Source organism: Colias eurytheme, chromosome 20 (genome assembly GCF_061535395.1).
Source record: "Colias eurytheme isolate Ceu_HAF_F1 chromosome 20, ilColEury1 Martin Lab GWU primary, whole genome shotgun sequence".
Taxonomy (NCBI): domain Eukaryota; kingdom Metazoa; phylum Arthropoda; class Insecta; order Lepidoptera; family Pieridae; genus Colias; species Colias eurytheme.
The window spans coordinates 7,665,664-7,685,287 of NC_142999.1; the positions used below are offsets into that span (position 1 = coordinate 7,665,664).

General features: G+C 31.1%; 1 protein-coding gene across 1 annotated transcript; it reads left to right on the top strand.

Moving 5' to 3' along the window:
- The first annotated feature begins 108 nt into the window (after nucleotides 1-108).
- On the top strand, nucleotides 109-9,345 carry LOC149899776 (serine/threonine-protein kinase 40-like). Its single transcript, XM_090113790.1, has 7 exons — nucleotides 109-768; nucleotides 1,519-1,752; nucleotides 2,477-2,609; nucleotides 3,433-3,613; nucleotides 5,352-5,445; nucleotides 5,927-6,100; nucleotides 7,232-9,345. The coding sequence occupies exons 1-7, from the start codon at nucleotides 283-285 to the stop codon at nucleotides 7,745-7,747; spliced, it is 1,818 nt and encodes a 605-aa protein (XP_089969916.1). The 5' UTR covers nucleotides 109-282; the 3' UTR covers nucleotides 7,748-9,345.
- Nucleotides 9,346-19,624: the final 10,279 nt, after the last annotated feature.

Genomic DNA, 19,624 nt, shown 5'->3' on the forward strand with positions numbered 1-19,624 from the left:
TTATTTAAAATCTACGTGTGGTGATTTATTGAAAATCATAGAAAGATGTACATTAATATTTTTTATAGATCACGGAAAAATAAAATTGAATAATTGTTTCAAGAGCACTGAGCAGGTAACACTGTAATGAACATTTGACCAAGTAAATAAAAGCAGTGAAATTTACAGCTGTATGACCTAACGAATTTTAGAATAACACTAAACTTAATTACAATAGTATTATAAGTCTGATGCTCAATTTTAAATAGTGAAATATAGTGACCGTTACAATCTTCTATAGTTATGGATCAAGAAAAACCTGAAAGTACGAGTAGTCTTAGCCATGGAAAGAGATCACGACCTTTGTTACTCCAACCCAGCCCGAAGATTGCAAGATTGTCAGCCTATGCAAATTCCACGTCAAGTTCTATGCTCAAAAATTCAAAGAAATTGTCGCCCAATTCACCTCGTAAACTTAAAGTGTTGTATAACAAAAGCGATGTCCCACCACCTGGCACTCCTGTCCCAGATAAACTTGTACGAAAAGCAGGTCCCTATTTACTTGGTCCCAAGTTAGGGCCTAGCCCTGTTAAAAGTATAGTTCAATGTTTAGCTCGTAAAGAGAAAACTGATGATTTCTATCAGATCAAAATACTAACATTAAAAAATGAGGGCCAGCCTGAAACACAGGATGATAGACAAGGGAAAATGCTATTACATACTGAGTATTCTTTGCTATCCTTGTTAGAAGATCAAGATGGTGTTGTACACCATCACGGGTTGTTTAAGGTAAGTTTTACATTTCAATATAATTAATTATTACTCGGAAATCGTTATGACTTATATCCATATGTAAATGTCGTCATTATTGCTTAATTGCGCTGTCCATTATGATAGATAATAACCAAAATTGAGATAAATACCTAATTTACCTATTTTTGTGTTTGTGTGATATATTGAAAATGCCTGAAGACTGGCTTGAAGGGAATAATGATTAATTTCTGGGGACTCAATCAAACTCATATTTATATGATATATCTGTTTCTTTAACATTTTGCTTTCCATCTTCTATTATATATTTATTTACTATATTCTTCTTTGCCTAAAAGTAGCATGTGCATATAAAATCTTATGCATTTAAGGCATCTCTACACATTGATAGTTCATACAGGATACACATTTTGCATCAATGTTTATAATTATTATGAAGATATGGAGTTTCTTGCCGGTTCTTCTCCATAGATACTGCTTTTACGAATCGGTCGTAAATGTTAAAATATGTAATGATGTTTCAAAAGTGCTTCTAGCAGAAGTCTAATTGAATAAATAAATGTTTGAGTTTGAGATGATGATAATATGATGTAACAAGGACAAAAATAATTATAAAATAAATTTACTTTATAAATTAATAAATTTTTATTTTATAAATTTACTTTGATTTTACTTTCTATCTTGCACTAATAATCATAAATAAACATTAACCACATAAAATGTTCAAATTTGTTTATGATAAGAATATAATATATTCTTTACTTTCAGGATCATGCTTTAGAAGAGGCCCCAAATCCCAACGGTCCAGGTTTTATATACACTGGCAGAGTTAGACAAAGACTATTTCTAGTTTTAGACTGTGTTAGTGCACACCAATTTAGTGAAAAAGGTAGCGAGTTGATAAACTTGCAGCAATATGTAACTAAAGTAAAGAAAGTACCTGAAAAAGAGGCCATTTTGATATTCTATGATATAGTGAGGGTAGTTGCTAATTTACATAAGGTTTGTATTTACTAATATCTAGGTATTTATTATATATTATTACATTATTTTACAATATTATTAGGTTAAGTATACTGGTATAAGTGGCTTGTATATTATCTATTCTTAATATTATAAAGCGAGAGTTTGTTTGTTTGTTTGAACGCGCTATAATCAGGAACTACTGGTCCGATTGGAAAAATTCTTTCGGTGTTAGATAACCCATTTATCGCGAAAGGCTATATATCATCATGCTATGACCAACATGAGCAGAGCAATGCGGATGAAACCATATAGCACAGCTAGTATAAACTATAAAGCGTTAAGTACAGTTTTAAATTGCTCACATTTCTTTGTTCATAAAATTCTGGTAGATACATAATTTTTAAAGCCCTGGCTGCAATAAAAAATTTGCTATGTTACCCAATTGTTGTTCTGTTGCAACAAATTTGAAATTATACAGAAGGTTATTATTACAAGGGCAAGTCATTATTTGCCAATATTTGTACTTTCTTTAATATAAGGACTGCCTGTGTATTTAAGAAAGTTAAGTTTTCCTTGTAATGTTTCAGTAATGTTTTAAAGATGAAATGAGAATATCAGTTAATTTCATTTCATTTTGTTTCAATTTGTTTCGATATATTTTATTTCATTGCATTTAATTTAATTTAATTTAATTTCCTTTCATTTCATTTTCTAAATTCAATATTATTAACTAAATCTGACAAAATAAATATTTTTTCAGAGAAATATAGTACACAGGGATCTTAAATTAGGCAACATAGTGTTAAACCAAAGGACTGGAAGGGTTGTGTTAACTAATTTCTGCCTGGGGACACATCTAGGTAGCGATAGAGATTTATTGAAGGATCAAAGAGGTAAATATTTCAAAAGTGAATATTTTTTTTTACCATTGAATAATTAATAATTTTACTTAATCAGTTTAGTTTGAGATTCATTTTCCTTATTATTCTTCATATGCAATTTTATTTTCTGTTATTGAAATAATTGACATGAACGGATACATACTTCTAGTTCAGGATCCATTGCCCATTTTTGCAATTGATAGTAATCAAGCTAATTTTCCGTGAGTAGCTTTATTTTGATGAGACGCCCGATAATTTCCTGTACGAAACTCTCGATTGTGGTAGCTTACAGCGGTAACAAGGATACAATGTTTTGATTTGATGGTTCATGGATCCTGAACTGTTCTTAAGATCACATACAAATTTCACAAACAAAATTATAAAACTTGCCTCATACTTTCATTGTATAGAATTTACTTACTTTAAAATCTATAAGAAATTTTAAAGAACGGGACTAGAACCCGTGTTTTCGCCATGCTAGGGGGAAGACGGGGGTTCGAATTGTTTCTATTCTTAAAAAAAATCTCATTTACTAAAGCATTAGCTTTCCACCCGCGGCATCGCCCGCGCAGTCAAAGAAAAACCCGCATAATTCCCGTTCCCGTAGGATTTTCTAGGTTTTACATATCCTATGTCTCAGAGTAAAAAGTAGCCTATGTCCTTTCTCGGGTATCAAAATATCTCTATACCGAATTTCATGCAAATTGGTTCAGTAGTTAAGGCGTGATTGAGTAACAGACAGACAGACAGAGTTACTTTTGCATTTATAATATTAGTATGGATTTGAAAGCTATAAAACTAAATATCATGTTTAATATCTATTAAATTATTACAGGTTCACCAGCCTACATATCACCAGACGTATTACTATGCAAGCCGTACCTTGGAAAGCCGTCAGACATGTGGGCGTTAGGGGTTGTGCTGTACACTATGTTGTACGGACAGTTTCCGTTCTGTGACACGAGCCTTGCGCAGCTGTTTAGTCGTATACAAGCTGCTAATTATAATATACCACCGTGAGTTTTGTTAGTTGTTGTAATTTCTGTTCAGATATTTTAAATATACATTGTTGAAGTGAAACTTCTATATCGGGGTTGGAAAAAAATTTAGTGTAACATTTTTTCGTTACGCGCCATCTTGTTCTTATCCCTACCACGCGTGATTCGACGTATTTCTGTAAAGTTGCATATAGTAAATTATTTTTTGAAAAATAAGGTCATAAAGAAGTTTCACTTCTTACGTGTGTACACTAGTACACGCACCAGGGCCGGATTTAGAGGTCCGGAGGCCTCGGGGCAACAAAGGAGTGGAGGCCCCCTCGCCCCAAATTATTTTCCAAATAAAATGAACAATTTTTCTCAGTCGAGTTTTTCAATAAATAATTTATTGTGAAACCAAGTAGATTCTCTTAGTATTTAACAAACGCATATAAATATAATCGGAAACATGAATTATCTGAACTAAATTTTAGTGATAACGAACGGAACCTTTCGAGCTTTTTTCTCGCCCATTGTGCAATTTATGTGTATTCTATTTTATGTAATGTCTGTAATTTGGTGTGTACAATAAAGTTCTCATTCATTCATTCTTTTTTTGCCGAAAAATCGTTGATGATTTCGCTGAAATCCAGTTCTCGGAGTAAATCGCGTTCGAAGCCTATTTTTTATAATTTTCATTTTTGAAAATGAGCACTCTAAAGTGCAATTTGATACCATCAAGACCAAATACATTCTCAATGCAATTTCGAGGTTTGTGAATGTATCTTTGTTTCGATCTTCAAGAATTTTGTAGTAAAATAGTTCCGGCGATTGATCTTTTCCATAGTCCTTTTTGTATGAATCAATCAAAGACACAAATTGAACCAACTCATTACCAAGACTAGGCTCTAAATCATCCGTATACACTTTCACCAATGCCTCTGCTGCAGCGTGCAAATTTTCACGGAATCGAATACCCAACCTCCGAGGTTGCGGGCAAGTACCACCCCACTGAGCCATTGAGCCATTGGGGTACTCCCTCAAGATGGGTAGTAAATTGGAAGTGCTTATCAGGGCCATTTGAGATTTTGATATTTCACTGATTGCCTGATTAGAGTGAACAAATATAGATCAATGATTTCTGTTAATATTTAAGATTAATAATAATCAAATAATCATGTACTGTAGGCTGTAGGTAAAGGTAAAAGTGAAAAAAAAAATATCAAAGGAAAAGATGTTTACTAGTTTTACTTGTTGGAATTTGAAAGATATTTTTTTTCCGAAGTCTCTATTGTGGGGGCCCCCTGCTTGTGGAGGCCCCGGGCCATCGCCCCGTTTGCCCTCCCCTAAATCCGGCCCTGACACGCACACATTTTTTATTATAGCCGATTCTTGTCAGTTCAGTAATTTTTGAGTACATACTTATACAAAACAGAATTTAAGGTTATGCATATTATAAAATGTTAAATAAGGTCTGATAAATGAAACAACAATCTTTTTGTTGTAGTTTGATTTATAATATTCTAAATATGTGTGTATTCTTTTAAATAATCAGTCTTTACATTGTAATAGCCATTTAAATAGTAAAAGAAATAACTAACCTTTTATTAATTTACTTTAATTCATTTTAATAGAACATTTTAATATTAGCGAAGTAGTTATTAGGGAAAGTCTCTCTGTTGGTCTATCAAGTCTAAACCATAAAAGGTTACTGCAACAATTATTTTGTAGTATTTTATACTTCCTTTTATAAATTTAAAAATATAAATTTTTACAGGGACGGCAATCCAGTACATGTTTCGGATAATACAGTATTTCTAATACAGAGGCTCTTGGTGAAAGATCCTAAACATAGACTAGTTGCTGATCAGGTAAGTTATTTAATACTAGTGGTCCGCCCCGGCTTCGCCCGTGGTACATATTTCGCAATAAAAGGTACTATGTCCTTTCTCGGGTATCAAAATATCTCCATATCAAATTTCATGCAAATTGGTTCAGTAGTTTAGGCGTGATTGAGTAACAGACAGACACGAGTTACTTTCGCATTTATAATATTAATATAGTAAGGATTAAAACTATGTGAAAGTTACGTAAATGTTTTTACGGATATTGATATTACAACAAACATATTAACATTTGTAAAATACAAACCAAAAAGTAAATAAACAACACATCAATATGAGAAAAAATGCTACAAAAGTGTCAATCCTAACTACAACCATAATATAATAATAGTCAATATTTTTCTTAGTCCCAATCTCTCTTTAATTTAAAGTAAAAAAAAAATGTTTTAAAAATAAACCTACACATTATTACACAGAACTATAATCTAATACATACCTAAAATTCCAGGTGTTAGACCAATTATCGAGTATAATAGCGAGTTACATAACTGTGCCAAATCCTCCCGAAGACTTGCAAGTTGTACCGGATATACCGCTAGAGGAGGATAAGGGAAAGGAAAAGGAGCCGGAGGTAGAAAAGAAACCGGCCTTCCCTCTAGAGGGGGAGAGGAGTCCTTCTAGTGTGAGTTTAAATACTTAAGGGCCGATTTTTCAATGCTTGAATAAAACTTATCCGTCGAATAAAGTATTAGGGTGTTTGTGCACTACAAGGAATTTGTACTGTCCGGCATTCCGATTTTTTACGGTCCGGTATGGCACGCCATTAATCTAAATACTAGCTTGTGCACTAAACGTAATTTTACCGTCCGACATTTCACTTTTTCCTATTCCGGATGGTTTTTTGTGTCTACGAGTCGCTATAGGTATAATTGTTTTCGAATGCCCACTTGCTTAGTTTTTACTCTTTTTACTGCATATGCCAATTGAAAGCAAGCTCTTGTTTTACTTTCTTTTAGCTGACAATGTGATTTGAAAAGTCAGTATTGTTATTTTTGATATACATTGACCTATAATTATTATCTAAGTGTTGGTAAGTTAAAGTTCAAGTGGGAATAGCTTTAGCTCCTCGTCACCGATTAAAATAAATAAGTAAAACACGCATTTTAAATCTCTTACGGAACTTTACTTTTTAATATAACGAAGTAATATTATATTTCATCTTCTATATTTTTTACTCGTTTCTTGTAAAATGCAAAAACAATCATTTATGATAGCATTATACCGCCAAACTTCCTTGAACTGTACCGCACTGATCCGAGTAAAGACGGACAGGTGCACAAGCCAATTCATCGGTTTTTTCATGCAACACCGGACCGTAAAAAATCGGAATGCCGGACAGTAAAATTCCTTGTAGTGCACAAGCGCCCTTACACGATAATATTAAAATGTCACGTAAACTGTCAAATACGGGAATTAGAATACGTTTTTAAAATGGTAGTTCTATACATTATTCGACGAATAAGTTTTATCCAAGCATTGAAAAATCGGCCCTTAATAAATTATAAAATACCCATTTTAATAGACTTGATATAAATTTTATAAGAATTTTGTTTGCTAAATTAATTTGTTGTGCAAATAATACTTTTTAATGGCCTCGTACAGTCCCACCATTTTATACCTAAAATATATTTTTTTTACATTAGAGTGTTCAAGAATAGGTTTTTATAGTCTGTAATTTCATAATAATTTTGTTATTCTTGTTGTTACGATTTTTCTTGTGTGTGTAAATAAAATCAACTTTCCTCAATTTCAGGACGAACTCGGTGTATACTGCGTACCATTACCGGATTTCCTCGCACTAAACTTCCCATCACCTACACGAGTTCAACAAAACAGCATCTTAATACACCCAACCACAGATACACAGAACACAAAACAGATATCCATACAGAGAATAGGCAGGGACGCGCGGCCATTGCTCCCGTGCGAAATAGCGAGATATCAACACATGTTTACACGCCAAGATTCTAGAACAGTCCAGAACTTTGTTCCCGAACGTAATCCGGAAAGTTCTAGAATTCGAAATTTGGCGCAACGCATTCCGCGCCTACACGCGGTTCCGTCGACTTCGAATTCCGAATTCCGCGCCATTCCATGGTCCGAGAGACGGTTGCAAATGGATAGATTAGATCAGGATTACGTCATGCGGTTCCCAGATTCTTCTAGAAACAGAATTATGAATCCGGCTCCCGTACATTCGGTGAATCCTGAAGCGGTTGTAAACAATCCTCGCCCGCCCGTTGATAATAATGATCTCGAATATAATTAATTTTGGAAATAAAAATATAAATTTAATAATAGGGTTTGGTTATTTTTAAGGTACGCGGTTTTTGGGAGGCAAGTATTTATACTTAATCGAGTATAATGTCTATACTATATAAATGTTTATTTTTCTTCTGTTTTATTTTTTTTATACATATTTGATACTTAAAACTGATAATAATTGGATATTCAAGACGTGGTAATATAAATAATGTAAAGTGTAAACTATTATTATATTTTTATCTATTCGAATTCAAAGATTTTATAGTCATGAATTTATATATGTACGTGAGTACTTTTTTTGATGAAATGAACCTTTATTGTCCGTCTACCAATATCTATAACAGAAAGATTCTGTTTTTATTTTAAGTTTAATAGTATGCGGCATTTAAATAAAACCAAACACTGCTTAAATTAGAAAAATGTTGTGTGGTTTTATGAAACCACGGTAAAAGTGAAACTGTTCGAACGGTTCCGAACACTGCTTTGTGTAGCGCATGTCGCGTGACGGTCGATACACGCGACATGCGCTACACAGACCAAAAAGTTTGAGACGATGTAAAAAAAAGTTTCACTTTAAAAATTATTGTCCTGCCCAATTTGTACATTTTTGTACAGAAATTAATTTACTTATTTTAATTGATCACTTAAAAATTAACAATAGATATACCTATCTAGAAACAGTTGACGGAATTTTTGTAACTAGTTATCCAAATAACGATTTAAATTATCTGTTACATTGGTACAACCGAGTTAGTATTAGTACATTTTTTGTATAAATATGGTTGTCGTTTTAACTAAATGAATGATTTTTCATAATCTTTCCATTTCAAGCAACAATAATTAAAATAATAAGATTGTTTCCTCCATTTTATAAACTGTAAATATTAGTTAGATATTTTTATATTTATGTATAGATGTAAATAGCGTTATTCCTTATATTATGTAGTTAAGTTTTAATATCAAATTGCATCGATTACTGACTGTTTGACTTAAAATTTGTCGTCCGTTGTTTTATACAGTTGATTTTTATTTGAAAAACCACCAACGCTTATTCCGTTTTCATGCATGGAAATAAACATAAATTATAAATTATTATTGTAGCATGTTGCACAAAATTATTTTCATTTTAAATATTCCCGCCCGTTTAATGTTAAACAATAGTTAAGAAAGAGTGGTGAATGCTAATATAACGATTCTATTTCTATTTTTGTATGTATTAGTTACATTATGTTTTATCTTATCTATATAGTAAATATATAATTGTATTTTAACTATTTCAAACTTACCTTCCGAGTTCAAACAGCACTGATCTTATAAATATATACAAAAATAATAATGTGGAATGGAATAACATCAAAGTAAGTACTTAACCATGTCCTCTCTTTCTTACTTGGCTATTATTTACTCAGTTAGAGCGAGAAAGCATAATTTTAAAGCGCAGTTTAAACTTTTTATCATGTCGGTTAGTCACGTTCAATATTATTTTCTATTTTGTTATTTAGTATTATTATTTTAGCCTCTGTAGTTATATTTTAGATCAATTTTGTTATATGTTAGCGAAAATGTCAGTATGTATGTGAATAAAGATATATTTTAAAAGGTTTTTGTGTTTTATTGAAATCTGAAAAACTGGGAAAGAAATAAATTTCATGTTATTTACTGATTTTATTATAATTAGGTCTTCCAAAAATACAAAGCTTAGTCGATATCATAACATGTGAAAGTCACATCCACTGTCTGGGTTTTGCTTTGTCGTTTTAGTTTTTCCAGAGACCAAATGTTTGTCTTTTTTGACGAGATAGTAAGCTAGAAAGACGGCCATGGCTCCGCTAAGATACGACTAAGGTGTTTTCACACAGACCGAGCAACCTCACGAAGCAATTGTTGCGCGAAGTAGCTGTCTGTGTGGACATAGATCGGTCGAAGAAAGCAGCAGGCATTAATAACAGTATGTTGCACATATAACAGGGATAATTAAAAAATAAGTTTAAGGCCAAGTTCTATTCGACAAAGCCTTTGCTGATATCTCTTGAAGTTTTGTAATTGAGTTCTATAATCCATGTTTTACAATCAATACCTTACCACTTAAACTACTAATACGCCACTACTACTAATACAACTAATACCTATGCCACAACTTACCTAACGCAAAGCTTAAAATAACGCGAAACCTCACAAAATAGGTATTTGGGGGAGGAAATGTATAGGGCATTTATAAAACACATGGTTTTATTGCAATAATACCTAATATCAGAAATTCATCGTCATTTTATTTCAGCAAACTGAACTTCTTTGCCACAGGCTCGCAATAAACGTTACATATTCCGTCCAATTCCAACAAACAATTAATTTATACAACAAAAAAATATTATATCGAAAAGAAATAATTTAACATTTTTATTTCTCCACGTTTTTCATACTAGATTGAAAAATATCTTAGACATGGCGGTAAGCCATTTTTCAGTGTCTGTAAACCGTCCACCCGTCACGGCTAACCCCGCTTAAATGAAAACTAATTTTAATATTAATATTTCGTACAAAGAAACGGAATATAAATCACGTTGTTTGCACAATAGTTTGACGCTTGTTTACAATTTTATTAATTCTTGTGTTGTTGTTCCGTAAATGTTTAATTAAAAATGGCGATTTAGAATGATTTAAGAGAAGATTTATTCTTGGTTAAGTATGACTTTAAACTGAAGTTCTATAATATAATATACATATATATCCTCTTTCAGATTTTAAATAATTTTAACTAAAATTTTATTCTTCTCAGTCTCACTCTATCCATATTTTTTGCTGTGGCATTAATTCCGATCAATCCAATATTATTCACAGACAATTAAACCAATATTTAAATTCAGGTATAAACGGTGCTGCACTAAAACAATCATAAAATCCTATTCAAGTTGAGATCGTAAAGTTTAAAAATTTTCAAACGTATCGGATGGATAGCATTCATGTGGATTTTATATCCCCGTTACGACGATCGTATGAGCGATTTTCCTTGTTTATTCTTTATTGCTATTTTATTTGAAAACGAAGTGAATAATTGGAAATTTGCCGAGCATTGTATATGGGGGCTTATGGGTGTATCTACATGATGAGTTGTGAGTTTTAGATAAGAAAATGGTACACCATTGGTAAATAAATAGTAATAATACATTATCTAGTTTAGTAGTAACACACCGGTTATTCATTTAAGTTATCTTCTTATATATAAAAATGAATCGCAAAATGTGTTGGTAAGCGCATAACTCGAGAACGGCTGAACCGATTTCGATAATTCTTTTTTTATTATATTCCTTGAAGTACGAGGATGGTTCTTATGTAGAGAAAACGTAAACATGTACCACGGGCGAAGCCGGGGCGGACCGCTAGTTTGTAATAAAAATCGCAGAAATGTTGATCAAACCAAAGTTTTCTCTACGCATCAAGCTTTTACTAAGAGGACACAGAAATATTATACATATTACTATTTGCCCATTTCACTAAGAAAACCCTGATGTTATTAATTATTATTATATTATTTATGGCTAAATACCTACCACGTTTAAAAGCGTAATAATATGTTATCATTATAGCAAGTAAAATTCAGATCCAGGGACTCACAGGAGATATTTTCGACGCAATCATTTTTATAAAGCCCCGATAAAGCAAAGCCTTGCGGCGATTCTCTCAATTGGCCGTATTATTTTTTATTTACTTTCGCATATTATTAGGGAGTCATAGGGGAGTCTTTTGTTATTTGATTTATGAGTAATAATATTCTTGGCTTAAAATTGTTATATGATATAATGAAATTTAATCAGATTGATTCTACATTGAGATTTGAAAGAAAATAAAAGTATTTTTTATTCCTCTTATATATTTTGTCAAAATTAAGAAATGGTTATGTATTCACTAAATTATTAAAAATATAAAACATGAAATATCAAGCCTACAATATCTGCAAGACAATGACTAATGTAAAAATCTTTAGATAGATACAGTTATTAACTAATTTACTAACATAACTGACATACTCGTAATAATAAATATAATATTATGATAATATTATGATAATATTATGATATTTATCTAATTACATACCTATGTAAAACTGAGTTAAATGAAGAACACAAGATGAATGAACACAAGAATTATTCAATATTAACTTTACAACACATTCACATTAAAAATACTGAATTTACATTTTAAAATATTGAAAATAGAACGCAACTAAAATGTTCATTAGATTTAAAAATAAAATGGCAAAGGATTTTCTCCATACAGCCAGGAATAATCCCGCTCAATTTTTCATAACGTTCCATTTTCAAACCCTGTCATGTAAGTTTACGCAGCTTCGTTTTCAGTTATTTGGGACCGGCATTAGCATATTAGGCGACGCCGGAGGCGACAGATCCGCTTCATACAACCGGCTTTTTGTCAGCAAAATCGCTTTATACAGAATGTTCTTTTTACAGACTGTTCCTTTTTTAATTTAATACGATACCGGGATTTCATTTTCAGTCTGGTATCGACTTCGCTTCGGTTACAACAGTTTTTTACCGCAAAAAATGTACCTAAGCTTTAATCGGTGTCTGATATCAATTTTTCAATTTTTTTTTTCACATTGGTGTGATAATTATTTAGCTATAGGTAGCTAAATCTGTGGCCTATACCTAAATATAGGATAATATGTATCATAAAATAAATAAAATGTTCCTCAAAAAGAAAACTGGAATAACACCAGTATTTTATTAATCTTGCTAACGAGCAAGAGAAAATATATATTTTTTAAATCTCGTTACTCCGAGCATCCCCTATACATTTTCACGTATGAAAGATTACAGAGCAATCGGGTCGGGAGCGCAGGCGAAGCAAATATATCATTTTATGTCATCAACTCATAAATTATTTATATTATTTTTACATACCTGCTTTCTGATATTATCAAATGCGAAGTAAGATGTTATTTAGAAAGCTTTTGTGAAACAAAAATACGCTAATGTGAAATTTATTGTTTTCAGATGCTTAATGTAAAATTATGAAAATTGATAGGCCTGCATTTATTAATTGTTCCCTTTTATTTCTGACGATGCAAGTAGGTGGTACCTTAACATTTAATTGTCTTTAATACAAAATAAAAGAGAGATAGATACACTTCCATTTTCACACTCAATAATACTAAAATATATAGAAATACGTTTTGATATCATTCACAATTCCAAATTAAAATTTAAATTCGAATTTGAATTTGAAAAATTCCAATACACTTCTATTTATTAAGACTCTTTTCAACATATCACATCAGCAGCTGAGTAAAAGATAAAGGGTGATAGAGTGTAAAATATTATTGCGCAAACAATATAATTTAGCGATACATTCACTTGATGGATGCAGAGTTATTTGTTTTGCATAAATATGTTAGAGGATGTGGTAAACGAAAGTCAATTATGGATGCGGCAGTTTGAAAGAGGGAAATAGAAAGAAAATTAAATAAATGAAAGTTAATAACAAATAGCTGTAAAGCATCTATGTATGTAAAAAAAATAAATAATAAATAAATAAATAAATAGAGGAAAAAAATTCAAAAATCATTGTTGAGGTTGTGAGGAATTTAATCATTGTTGTAGTGTGCCTGTATGATTTTGATGATGATGTAATAGTTTGTCTAAATCATACCTGAATAATCTTTATGTAGTTCCGTGTAAATATTGCATTAATCGTTATGAATTTTTGGGATAAAGGTTGAATCAAGTAGGTACCTATCTATATTTTTTTTCGATTCAATCGTGTTTTTTAACTTAACGTAATATCTGTGTATGTGTATTTTAGATCATGAACCATGTCCACTGTTTGACTCAGCGGCATTATTATATTTTTTTGATGATAAGCCTCAAAAAAAGACATCATCATCGGGTCCGTAGCGGCATAGACTAAATACTCTCGTCACTTAGCAGCGTAGACACGCTAAATATCTACATAGTATTCGGTACATAATTACTACATATCGCCCTTATAAAATACTAGTCGCTTATTCTGGCATTGCCCGTATTAACCAAGATTTAAAAATATATTTGGATTGTGTTATTTAGTCAAGATGTAGTAATATAACATTTTTAGAATATATATATAGATAAAATAATGTTATCATTTCATAACTCGCAGTGCAAATTGAATCGAGTGTGCAAATGTGACGATGCGCATTACATTTTCATTTCACCGGGTGTCGATTGATGGCTGCCATTTATTTGACGAGCATTGTCTATGTACTCATTCTGCTGACACTATTATTCACAGTTTAGTGTATTTATGGTAACATTGGACTTTATTTTCATGAAATTTATGACATAAAAATAACATACACTCTCTGAGTCATAATATTATTATACATCTATATTTTATGTGGGGTTGCTGTTTAAAATCTTCGCACATTGCTAAACCTAAAAAAAAAAATAACATGTTGACAGCTGAAACTGGCTGAAACCAAAAAAAAAATGCGAACACCAATAGAAGGCGGGAACTTTCCATGTTGTTTAAAAATAGAAATTAAAAAAAAATCATGATGTTACTTAGCTTACATGTAAACCCCTTATTAATATTTGAATTTCCACAAAGTATCGTCTTACTATGTAAACATTTTAGCGATATTACCGGATAACAAATCCTTTGCTAATGTTCCGTAAATGTAATTGTGGCCTCAGGCTAACTATTTGACGTAACCATGTTTGAGGATCATGTTTACTTGGATAAGGAAGGTTCTTAGTAATTAATATGTTTTTTAAAACGTTTTATAACGATTGCAAGCTTTTTACTGTAAATGCAGGTTACTTAAACTATAAAGAGGATGTTGGACGCGGCTTCAGCTGAATAGATTTTGGTAAGTTTTTCAAAATTTAAAAGTATTTTATAATTATGAAAGCTAAATCGAGTGAATAAAACAAAATTTATTGGCTAGTTTTAAAGATATACAGGCGTATATAGGGATGGATAAACAGCGATAGCGACTTTGATTTATAGATACTATGCAGTGATTGACACATTAGATAATATAAAATAACACATAAATGCACTAGATTTCAACCCGCGTTTTCAAAGCAATACCTGCATAGTTCCCGTTCCTGTGGGATTTCCGGCATAAAAAGTAGCCATTGTCTTATTCTAGGCAGCTGTATGTTCATTGTAATCCGTTCAGTAGTACCTATTTCCATGAAAGAATAACGAACTGTACCCATCCATCCACCCTCACAAACTTTCGCATTTATAAGTAACTAGCGGTCCGCCCCGGCTTCGCCCGTGGTACATATTTACGTTTTCTCTACATATGAACCATCCTCGTACTTCAAGGAATATAATAAAAAAAGAATTATCGAAATCGGTTCAGCCGTTCTCGAGTTATGCGCTTACCAACACATTTTGCGATTCATTTTTATATTATAGATATTAGTGAAGGATATGAACTCATTTAATAAACTTATCTACTAAATGCAGGTTCATATTACATTGGATTGTACCTAGTACTGCCTTAATGTATTGAGCCCTCAGGCAAGGTTCTGGCTTTATATGATAAACCTAATGAATGCCCTTCTTCAACTATTAGATAATTAATGACATTGTCTGTTTGTATTATCTTAATTGAAACTGTGTAAATACATGGAACTAACTATCGAACCTTTAGTGTATATGTTTAAATATTTTATATAAAACTTAATTATGTAAGTAGATAACTAAACCAACAAAGTAGGCAGGTACGTAATTATATTTTCATTTCAGATGATTTTACAGATATTAGATTACTACAACAAAGTTATCTGAATATTTTTGTAAAAAATTGAAGCAGAAATTTTATTTCGCATTTTTGATTGCGCTGTCTCCTAGACATATTTTTCTCACCATCGTACTAATCATACCTATAGATATACGATTATTCAGTTAAATTGAATAATCGTGTAGGTACTCAAATAATGTTTGTTATTTTCACTTTTTCAAAAATAGTTTGCATCAAAACCTTTTTAAAATGCGCATTTAAAATTGCACCTGCGTCCGCCATTTTGTTTCCTCTGACGGATTACCTTCGCTGATTTAAATTTAAGATGCAATAAAACATCCCTCTGAATAATTATAAGAGTCATTATTAGCGAAAGCAATTATAAAAATTACTTGGATTAAGTTTTAATTAACGTTTTTTTCCTTTGTTCCGTTAATTTAGCTGTCTTCAAATTACAAAAATTTGGATTAGAGCTTTACGACTGTATCCCTTTTAGGGATTAATGTTTTATTTGTTCCGCATTCAGAATATTTTATTTACGCTGATTATTTTATTTATAAAAGGTGTACTTTTGATATAGGTACTTATATAAAGTCCTATATGTATTGCGAAAAATGTGTTAGGTATTTCAAATATAAACAATAGATAATAAATAGTTTGGAAAATCCAAAAGTGCACGCCTCATAATTTTTTTTTAATAATTATTTATTAATTATTATTTTTGTTTATTTAATAACAATTAAACCACATCGAATCAGACCCTGAAAAATGAAAGGGTTCTATTCCTGAGCATACTCAAGCGTAAGAGAAAAAAAAAGACTCGATTAGTAAAGTATTTCGGTCGCTATCGTGTTAACAAGAAAATCCTCCGCACATACAGACACACGGACGTCCAAGACAGAACTTTTTTAAACTGTTTTTTAACTAGTTTAAATAACAAAAATGACATCAAAAATATCATGAATGTTAAAAATAGTGTTTTTTCTTAATATGTGTGTGTATGTATTATCTTACAAGTGCAATGTATGATACATAAAGACATTTTAAGTTTGAAAAATCAGATGTTTTGCGCGAAGTGACAGTAGTACCCACCTCAACGCTTCGCTTATGAGGCGTGCAAAACGAATACGAGACGAGATATTAAACAGAAAAACCATATTATAAATTTTATTACTAACATAATACATTATTATTGTAAGGTTTTCGGATATCTACAAAAACGACAGAATTGCGTTAGTAGAAAAGTATATCTAATTAATATAACATAATATGCTTAATTGATTGTGCATATTAATTTTAATCTAGCCGTAAAATAATACACTTTCTCACAACTCTCTTAACCGTAATAAAGTTCTATGTTTTATGTATGAACTGAAAAGTTACGTAAATCATTTCATATACTATCACTTCAATGTTTTTAATCTGAAATCGCATTAAACTTGATACTTTGTTTCAAATTGCATTTTCTGAAGCCCGTTATAAAATGCTATACATAATGCATGTTTCTCTTGCAGCTGGCTCTACCACTACCATTTTAATCTTATTTATTAAATAAAATTAAATGTTTATAAAAAATTAGCACGATTGAATTAAATATATTTTTTATCTATGTTAGTTAGAGCCAAATGTAAGATATTAAAATGTAAGATTATACGTTCAATAATAGAATGTATTCTTCATAATACCTGGTTATTTGGTACTCACATCAGAACAAAATTCGTTAGGCAGATAGGTTGAATAAAAAATATAGAGTACCTAATAGGTAAAATTTGACTAAAACCTAGTTTTTGTGCAAAGCGAAGATAGATGTTTAAATAATGGGTATTCAAACGAAAGCAAGTTAATTGTATCTATGGTTATGTCTTGTATTCATCAATGCCATGGTTATTTCTTTTAAGATTATACCATCAATTGCAAACAATTTTGTAAAGGAAAACGTTCCAGATGTGATATAATGTTGGTACGAATATATAAGATAGGTCAGTGGTGATAATCTTGTACATATTTACTTTATAATTACTCAAGATACTTACCTATTAATGGCCTGTATAAGATCTATAATTATGTTCTTGCATGCAAAGGTATATTTATCTTAATATTTACTAGTTTAGTCATTAATAATTTTAAAATAAACAGTAAAATCACAGACTAATAATAATATACCTACTACGTATACAAAAAATTATGATAATGGATACCTTCAACCACATGACGGTTAATGATTATGCTGTAAAAAGGTCCGTCAATTATTATTTCTAGCAAGCTTAAAGGCTGGAAATAATTACAGGCTTCATTTTAGTATTTTCCCATCTGTGTTAAAATAACACAGATGGATGCTAAAATATCATAATTTATAAATAAGAATTAAGAATTTAAATTTTGGTTTATTTGGACGATAAACCACGTCATCGAGTGTTATTACACTATATCGATAAAGCATAACGTTAGAAAAACTTTTTAAGTCTATTATGTCAATAAAATTGATATATTTGAAAATTTAAATTAATGTTTCATGCAAAAATATGTTAAGTTCGTTCCATGTAGAGATTTTTAGGTATAAATTTATCAAAAAATTCGTTCGAGAACACATAGTAAGAACCATAAAACAAAGATAGCAACTCCGAGTCAGCAAGTTGAAATACAAGCGAGTTAACCGTTTCTCGATTTCACACGCCCCGGGCGGAGACTGGATGACTTCAGTTTATATTTCAAACGATAATTGTTTCATATTTTTCGTATCTTTTCTTTCCTTTATAAATGTGGGAGTTGAAATAATATTGCTTGTAGATTTTTATTAGTTATGTTCTTAAGAGCATATTATTATACATATATTCTGTACTACATAACTTGTTTCAGCTCATTGTATCTTTCGCGTGAAAATAGGATTCGAAAAATTCGCTTATGTAAAGATTGTAAACTAATTTTGCTCCAAATTGTACAATCAATTTGTCATAAAGTGAAAGTAGTTGATTTTTTTTAGTACATTGATCCAAGATCAACATGATATATCTAAATGTGAACTGGGAAATATTATTTTATTGTGTTAATTTTACAAAAAGAAAGAGCGCAGAATTTAGTTTTAACTATTTTTAAAAGATCATATTAGATACAGTTGCAAGTTATAGTAGTTGAATAACAAATGCTGGAAAAGCGGGTTGCGTAATTTTCCTCGGCCGAGCCACGTCCACACAGAGCGTGTAGCTTCGCGAGGATGCTCGCTCTGTGTGCACCCGCCTAATGATTCATAGTAAATAGTGTCTAGTACATTATGGAAACTAATTGAACGCGACAAATTACTGATTTCCCAGTATCCGGAGGCCATAATTAAGGAAATGAACGTATTATCATTTAATCATAATTGTATGGGAAATTTACTTGCTCATTTATAATTTATGTTAATCATTATTATTAATTATTTCTGTATTACGATTTGGCTGATTACTGATTTACTTTTATAAAAAAAAGTCCTACAGCGTCGTGTCATTGTGTTTATTTATTATTATTAAGTTCACATAGGTCATGGTATCCCTGCAGTAGCATAAAAATAGTACCTAAATGAGAATAAATGTAGCTATACTTAGATAGTATCTATCTCACGTCTAGTGGGTATAAGAAACAATCGAGAAATAAAACAATTGCATAGAAATTTGTAACTTTAATTTTATTTAAGAAAAATACATAAGTGGGTACATATTTCGGGTTGTGCGGCATAAATCGCTTACAGCGATAAGACCGCTCTCTGTACATGTAATTACTAATTACTTGTAAGTATTGCTTTTTTTTGTAATTCTGTATTTAGCGTGCCATAGTTTTTAATAATTCATTCATTTATTCATATTGATATACATTTATGGATATTTTCTTGATATCTATCTAAAAATTCATTCGTTTCGCGAGCCTTGTTTTGGCTATTGTCAAAACAACTAAAGTATTATCAATAGTTCTAATATAATGTTAAATATTTACAGGTATATATCACAACCCTTACTATATTTCAAAGGAACAAATTGTTTACAAAAGCTATAAAACCTGATCTATTGTGTATATCGGCAACGATCTCTGTAAAATTGCTGATTCAAGGTTGTATGTACAGAAATAAATTACGGTTGTAAATTATCTGTATTGAAG

Excerpts from the sequence above, each read along its gene's own strand:
- LOC149899776 (XM_090113790.1), top strand. The coding sequence starts at position 283 with ATGGATCAAGAAAAACCTGAAAGTACGAGTAGTCTTAGCCATGGAAAG. Across the intron at positions 769-1,518 it reads ACCATCACGGGTTGTTTAAG|GATCATGCTTTAGAAGAGGC; the intron begins GTAAGTTTTACA and ends CTTTACTTTCAG. Across the intron at positions 2,610-3,432 it reads TTTATTGAAGGATCAAAGAG|GTTCACCAGCCTACATATCA; the intron begins GTAAATATTTCA and ends AAATTATTACAG.